This window comes from Oncorhynchus mykiss, chromosome 5 (assembly GCF_057628025.1).
Source record: "Oncorhynchus mykiss isolate SJ-2025 chromosome 5, ASM5762802v1, whole genome shotgun sequence".
In the NCBI taxonomy this organism is placed as follows: domain Eukaryota; kingdom Metazoa; phylum Chordata; class Actinopteri; order Salmoniformes; family Salmonidae; genus Oncorhynchus; species Oncorhynchus mykiss.
Genome location: NC_143026.1, coordinates 89,252,315 through 89,260,266, shown reverse-complemented (window position 1 = coordinate 89,260,266; position 7,952 = coordinate 89,252,315). Strand labels below are relative to the sequence as shown.

The 7,952-nt window shown below is 48.3% G+C and overlaps 1 protein-coding gene across 2 annotated transcripts in view; it reads right to left on the bottom strand.

Annotated features, from left to right (window-relative positions):
• Positions 1–628: 628 nt before the first annotated feature.
• nr2f6b (nuclear receptor subfamily 2, group F, member 6b) overlaps positions 629–7,952 on the bottom strand; it is a 33,972-nt gene continuing 26,648 nt past the window's right edge. The window contains exons 3-4 of one of the 2 annotated variants that reach the window (XM_021604716.3): positions 6,566–7,147; positions 629–3,315 (exon numbers count right to left, since the gene is read on the bottom strand). In XM_021604716.3, the coding sequence (XP_021460391.3) occupies positions 3,041–3,315; positions 6,566–7,147 (857 nt within the window). In that variant the 3' untranslated portion in view covers positions 629–3,040. The remainder of the gene's footprint in view (positions 3,316–6,565; positions 7,148–7,952) is intronic. The other variant, XM_021604718.3, reaches the window with a different exon arrangement.

Below are 7,952 nucleotides of genomic sequence, written 5' to 3'. Positions count from 1 at the left end.
GGGCTTTGCATTGGCGTTTTTGTGGGTCTGGAAAAAAATGACCGGAACATAAAATAACATTAATAGCCTTTTCCTGGTGGCCTAATGGGTGAAATGTAATAACTTCATAATTAATACACCTTTTTTTTTTTTTAAACAGCCTAAAATCCGGTGTTTCTATGTCAAACGGTTTTGTTATATTTCAGTTTTCTGTGATGTATGTAAAGTGCAATATTGGGATGCAAACTCAAAATGTAAAACATTTCAACTCTGTATCTGACATGGTACAGGCGTCTTATTTTTATTAAGGCCCTAACCATGTGTGTGAGGTGTATACTTTTGTTTCCAGGTACATTTGTTTAAGACTACCCAGAAACACTCTGCGTAACCCTCATTTAGCCCACTGCAGTAAAAAGTTAACCGGTTCCCATGCTTTTAAAATAACAGTTCTGTTCAAGAAAACACTTCCATTCCATGTTCTGATTCTGTTCCCTGAACCTGTTCCAACCCCTTGTGTTAAAGCAGTTTATGCCACTATTAACACAGCCATGTCTATACTCTAATGCCTTTTTAATGATGCCCGTTGTCCTGCTTTGTGGATAGTCTGTCTATCAGTCGCTAACCGAAAGTATTCTCAAATCAACCACAGTAAGAGTACTTATACTTTATTTCTAATAATGCAAAAATAGCCATGGTCAGCAGTAGCAATTTTCTTTACATTTTGGTTTGACATCGCAATAAAAACATGATTCTTATGTAGAACTACACAATGAAGTCGTTAGTCAAAATCCCATCAGAGTAAAACAGATTCTTGATTTCAGTATTCATTTGTCCACTCTGAGTAAGTCATTTGGCAAAAAAAAAAAAAGAAGCATGGTCACATGAAATTGCAGTCCAGGCCAATATCACTAAGAGTATGCACATAGCCTTGTGCACTGTACCATAGTTTAACTGTTAATACACAGCATACCCTTTAGTACTTAAAGGGGTCTGTACCTTTAGTTACATTGTATGACGATCACATGAAATGTCTGATCTGAAAGCAACCGCTTCCCCTAGCCCCCTACCCTTCAGGTCTAAGCAGTACGGTCATGGCTCCACCTAGCCTTCCGATAGGCCTTGTGACAAGGGTCAACCCTACAGTTAGTTTACTTTCAGGCTAATGACATAATGCTGGTGTGTACGAGGCTTTGATCCCTTTGTGTTTGTCATCGATCACATCATGGAGGGTTCTTAGTTCCGTTTAAGAATGCAAGGGTTCTATTATCAGGTAATCCACTATACAATCTCTGTCATTGGTATACAACTTGAGGTAACAACATATAAGACAGGGGTGACTCGTTGTGACTCAGGATGCGTGTGAGGGGTTATCTATCATATACATTCACCTCTGCTAGCTTGTGCAAGTGTATGGCACCATAGCATGTACTGTAGCATGTATGCTATTGCTTATACTATGGAGAGAGCCCGCTATTTGCATAACATTCAGAGATTTAACATGACCACATATGCATAATGTACACATTACATTTTACACTATAAGCTCAACATGAGTGTAAATCAAACTCAACGATTTACATGAATAGAGAGCTCAGGACAAAACACAATACAATGGCAGTATGTGGCTGTGGCTGTGGCTTCATAATCCCTGTTTCTGAATCTCAAATGGCACCCTATTCCCTTCACAGTGCACTACGTTTGAGTACCAGAGCCCTATACACTGTAGCTAAGGGGAATAGGGTCCCACATGAGACCCAGGGGCCTAACACAGCAGCCAGAGAGCCACACAGAGCCTGGGGTCAGAGTCGCGTGGGGCGCCATGGGGTTGGAGGTAGTAGTGGCACTGGGTCTTTAGTTACAGTCTGTGTTTCAGAGCCCTGTTCTGTGTTTCAGAGCCCTGTTCTGTGTTTCAGAGGCCTGTTCTGTGTTCCAGAGCCATGTTCTGTGTTTCAGAGCCCTGTTCTGTATTCCAGAGTCATGTTCTGTGTTTCAGAGCCCTGTTCTGTATTCTCAAACCCTGTTCTGTATTCCAGAGCCCTGTTCTGTGTTTCAGAGCACTGTTCTGTGTTTCAGAGCCCTGTTCTGTGTTTCAGAGGCCTGTTCTGTGTTCCAGAGCCATGTTCTGTGTTTCAGAGCCCTGTTCTGTGTTTCAGAGCCCTGTTCTGTATTCTAGAACCCTGTTCTGTGTTCCAGAGCCCTGTTCTGTGTTTCAGAGCCCTGTTCTGTATTCTAGAACCCTGTTCTGTGTTCCAGAGTCCTGTTATGTGTTTCAGAGCCCTGTTCTGTGTTCCAGAGACCTGTTCTCTGTTTCAGAGCCCTGTTCTGTGTTTTGGAGCCCTGTTCTGTGTTCCGGAGCCCTGTTCTGTGTTTCAGAGCCCTGTTCTGTGTTCCAGAGCCCTGTTCTGTGTTCCAGAGTCCTGTTCTGTGTTCCAGAGTCCTGTTCTGTGTTCCAGAGCCCTGTTCTGTGTTTCAGAGCCCTGTTCTGTATTCTAGAACCCTGTTCTGTGTTCCAGAGCCATGTTCTGTGTTTCAGAGCCCGGTTCTGTGTTTCAGAGCCCTGTTCTGTGTTCCAGAGCCCTTTTCTGTGTTTCAGAGCCCTGTTCTGTGTTCCAGAGTCCTGTTCTGTGTTCCAGAGCCCTGTTCTGTGTTTCAGAGCCATGTTCTGTGTTTCAGAGCCCTGTTCTGTGTTCCAGAGCCCTGTTCTGTGTTTCAGAGCCCTGTTCTGTGTTCCAGAGTCCTGTTCTGTGTTCTAGAACCCTGTTCTGTGTTTCAGACAGGTCATTCAGAGAGGTCATGATACAGATCAGGAAATATACTCCAAGACAAATTAATAATTTCCTTGGAATACACGGACAGCTAAACTACCAATGGTTTGATTCCAGCTCCATTCACTGGAAGCTCAGTGTTTGACTCTGTGTGAGTGAGTAGCAATATAGTCCTCCCCTACTAAATCCTCAAGAATTTAGACATTAATGACATCAGTGGCTAATCCCTCTCCATCCTATTCTGGGTTCCAGTTTCCAGGTTCCTCCAGGGTCCTGTGGGTCCCAGGCTCCTGTCCTCACTGCCCAGGGACGTAAGGCCAGCTAATGGAGCTCCCAGAGAGTTGCATGTCCCTGATGAGGGTCTCGATGGGCGTCTTGCCCACCAGGCGCATAAAGAACAGCTGGGAGATGAGGTTGGCGGGCACGGCCCTGAGGGCAGGCAGGCGGAGGAGCAGACGGCCGAAGCGCTGGGGTTGACCCGGGTACTGCATCCTCTCGTACTCCATCAGAGCCACCTGGGCCTTCTCCTGCAGAGACTCTACGTGGATGGGGTCTGTCAGACCACACGCATCTGAAGAGGACAACAGAGGACACACAGACAGACGTAAGCATGGATTTAAAGTCAATCAGAAGTTCAGAAATGGTTAGTGCTACAATGGAGAACACAGGCAAAAGCTACAGTGGAGGAGAAAATAATGTCTCACACAGCCTGAGATCAATGAGACATGCTGACTGAAAGAGCAGATGTACTATTGTAGAGTTGTAGGTCCATATTTCTCATTTGGACAGAGATATAATGCTGTTCATATGAGAAATGCTGACCTACAGACTGACTTTAGAATCTGCATGACTCCTTTTGTCTCGACTGAAATACTAGTGGGAGTAAAAATGAACACTCATTCCAAAGTTATGAGCCTGGGCTTGTATCCCACTTCCTCCCATATTCTCTCTTTCTAATCTGAGAGCAGGGAAGAGTTACAGTGACAGAAAGTATTCACACATTTTTTTTTTTGTTGTCACGTCCTGACCTTAGTTCCTTTTTATGTCTCTATTTTAGTTTGGTCAGGGCGTGAGTCCAGGTGGGCATTCTATATTTTTGTTCTATGTTTTGTATTTCTGTGTGTGGCCTGGTATGGTTCCCAATCAGAGGCAGCTGTTAATCGTTGTCTCTGATTGGGAACCATACTTAGGTAGCCTGTTCCCTGGTGTTTGTGGGTAGTTATTTTTTGTTTAGTGTGTTTTGCACCTGACGGAGCTGTTTCGGTGGTTTCATTTTTCGTTCTCTTGTTGTTTTTGTATTTAAGTGTTCTGTTCTATTAAATATCATGAACACTTACCATGCTGCGTATTGGTCCGATCTCTCATACTCCTCGTCAGAGGAGGACGAATCCCGTTACAGAATCACCCACCACAACCGGACCAAGCAGCGTGGTAACCAGGAGCAGAGGGTTCTGGACTCCTGGACATGGGAGGAGATTTTGGACGGTAGGGGACCCTGGGCACAGGCTGGGGAATATCGCCACCCCCGGGAAGAGCTGGAGGCAGCCAAAGCCGAGCGGCAGCATTATGAGGAGCTAGCACGGCAGCGAAACAGGGACGAGAGGCAGCCCCAAAAAATTATTGGGGGGAGGCACACGGGGAGTGTGGCTAAGTCAGGTAGGAGACCTGAGCCAACTCCCCGTGCTTACCGTGGAGAGAGGTGGACTGGACAGGCACCGTGTTATGCCGTGAGGCGCACGGTGTCCCCAGTGCGCAGGCATAGCCCGGTGCGCTACATCGCAGCTCCTCGTATCGGCCGGGCTAGAGTGGACTTCGAGCCAGGTGCTATGAAGCAGGCTCAGCGCATCTGGTCTCCAGTGCGTCTCCTCAGCCTGGGGTATATGGCACAAGCCCTACGCACGGTGTCCCTGGTTCACCAGCACAGCTGGCCGGGCTACGGGGAGTATCCAGCCAGGACAGGTTGTGCAGGCTCGGTGCTCGAGACCTCCAGTGCGCCTCCACAGTCCGGTCCATCCGGTGCCTCCTCCACGCACCAGGCCTCCGGTGGCAGCCCCACGCACCAGGCAGTCTCTCCGTCTCCTCCCTCCAGGTTCTCCAGCCTGTCCGGCGCTTCCAGAGTCTCCCTCCTGTCCGGCGCTGCCAGAGTCTCCCTCCTGTCCGGCGCTGCCAGAGTCTCCTTCCTGTCTGGAGCTGCCAGAGTCTCTCTCCTGTCCGGAGCGGCCAGAGTCGCCCGTCAGTCAGGAGCTGCCAGAGTCGCCCGTCAGTCAGGAGCTGCCAGAGTCGCCCGTCAGTCAGGAGCTGCCAGAGTCGCCCGTCAGTCAGGAGCTGCCAGAGTCGCCCGTCAGTCAGGAGCTGCCAGAGCCGCCCATCACTCCGGCACTGCCAGAGTCTCCTGCCTGTCCGGCGCTGCCAGAGTCTCCCGCCTGTCCGGCACTGCCAGAGTCTCCCGTCTATTCGGGGCCCACTGTAAGGGTCCCCAGTCCGAGGTCGGCGGCGAGGGTCGCCACTCCAGAGGCGCCACATAAGTGGGCAAAGACTAAGGTGGAGTGGGGTCCACGTCCCACGCCAGAGCCGCCACCGCAGACAGATGCCCACCCAGACCCTCCCCTATGAGTTTAGGTTTTGCGGCCGGAGTCCGCACCTTTGGCGGGGGGGGGGGGGGGGGGGGGGGGGGGGGGGGGGTACTGTCACGTCCTGACCTTAGTTCCTTTTTTATGTCTCTATTTTAGCTTGGTCAGGTGTGAGTTGGGGTGGGCATTCTATGTTTTTGTTCTATGTTTTGTATTTCTGTGTTTGGCCTGGTATGGTTCCCAATCAGAGGCAGCTGTCAATCGTTGTCTCTGATTGAGAACCATACTTAGGTAGCAGAACTGTTTCGTTCTCTTGTTGTTTTTGTATTTAAGTGTTCTGTTCTATTAAATATCATGAACACTTACCATGCTGCGTATTGTTCCGATCTCTTCCCGTCAGAGGAGGACGAATCCCGTTACAGTTGTTACAAAGTGGGATTAAAATTGATTTAATTGTCATTTCTTGTCAACGATCTACACACAAAAAAATCATGACAAATAAAATACTAATATATATTGATGAGATAAGTATTCAACCCCCTGCGTCAATACATGTTAGAATCACCTTCGGAAGAGATTACAGCTGTGAGGGTTTCTGGGTAAGTCTTTAAGAGCTGTGAGAGTTTCTGGGTAAGTCTCTAAGAGCTGTGAGGGTTTCTGGGTAAGTCTCTAAGAGCTGTGAGTCATTATGGGTAAGTCTCTAAGAGCTGTGAGGGTTTCTGGGTAAGTCTCTAAGAGCTGTGAGGGTTTCTGGGTAAGTCTCTAAGAGCTGTGTCTTTCTGGGTAAGTCTCTAAGAGCTTTCCCCACCTGGATTGGGCAACATTTGCTCATTATTCTTTTCAATATTCTTCAAGCTCTGTCAAATTGGTTTTTGATCATTGCTAGACAACCATTTCCAGGTCTTGGGTCTTGCCATAGATTTTCAAGCAGATTAAAGTCAAAACTCAACTTCACTGTCTTCTTCACTGTCTTCTTGGTAAGCAACTCAGTGTAGATGTGGCCTTATTGTCCTGCTAAAAGGTGAATTCATCTCCCAGTGTCTGTATAGGGGTCTTGGTTTGGGCCTTAGAGAGACGACCAACCAGTACACTGACCTGGAGACAAGAGGGCGGTGGCCTTAGAGAGACGACCAACCAGTACACTGACCTGGAGACAAGAGGGCGGTGGCCTTAGAGAGACGACCAACCAATACACTGACCTGGAGACAAGAGGGCGGTGGCCTTAGAGAGACGACCAACCAATACACTGACCTGGAGACAAGAGGGCGATGGCCTTGAGGCAGCTGTACTCTGCCGAGTCCACCTGAAGTCGGGTCAGCTTGTCCACCTGGTCCTGGAATACCCTCACCTGGTCCATGAAGGACACCACCCTCTCTGCTGACATGGGCGAGGAGTGGAAGCCGGCGGCGGCCAGCAGTGGGGCCATGTGCAGCGGCAGGGCGGACTGGGCTGCGTTCAGGATGAACAGCTCGCTCCAGCTCAGTCTCAGCAGAGCCACCTGCTCAGTGACGGGCAGCTCAGGGAAGTAAGGGATGTTCCTGGCCCACTCGATGGTGCTGAAGAGGAGGCGTGCCGCCAGCTCACAGATGTTGTCGATGCCCATGACGGAGCCTCCTCCAGCACCTTGCATCTGCTGCTGCTGGCCGTACTGGGGACCATAGCGGCTGCTGGGGTACGGTTCAGCACGGAGCAGCTGGGAGATGAGCTCAGACACAGGATGGCCGTTGAAGAATTCGCCCCCTACTGGCCCAGCCCCAGTACCACCACCTCCGCCGACCAAAGAAGTGGGACTGATGCCTGAGTGGGATGGAGGGATACGCCCACGCTGGACTGCTGGAGGGAAGAGAGAGAGGGAGGAGAGGGGAAGAGGGGGAGAGAAAGGGCTTTGTAGAGGTTATAGAGGCTGATGTAAAATAGAGGACTTTTTAAACTTTTTTTTTGATTTGGGAAGGGATGTTAAACTTTTTCTTTTGAGTTGGGGAGGGTTGTTAAATTTTTATTTTGAATTGGGAAGGGTAGTGTGTTTTTTTTATTGTGCACAGAGGAGCATGGTGTTTTTTTCCCTGGTTTACATTGACCCTTCTGCAGGTTTTACTAAATCATTACAGGTTTCACTAAATCATTACAGGTTTCACTATAACATCTCTTCCACCCTAGACACATTTTCTCATCTGATTGCATGAGTCTCCCCTATATTAAGGTGTTTTGGTGCTTCCAAAACATTTACTATATCACAGTTAAGTATAGTCTAGTCTAACAGTCTAACCTGTCCTCTATCCACCATTCATAGTGACAATAGTGACAGGTGGATTGTTTGCCCAGATCTATAATATGCTAACTAGCATCAAACCACACATAAAATCATCCAAAGCTGCACCAATGTTTTATGTAAGCGGAGAGGCCAGGTGCGGTATTGCGCATGAAAGAACAGTGAAGACATGAGACACTCAGCTTAAAACGCTTCCCTAATGATCATGTTCAGGGACAATTCACATATCCTACCTAGACTAGCCTTGCAACAAATAACTGCATGATGGTTTTCAAGTGAGAACAACATTCCTCTCTAGGCTGTAAACTGCATTGAAAATGTAATTTGAATAATGGAGCGAAAGCCCTGTCATTTGAATATTTCATTCCA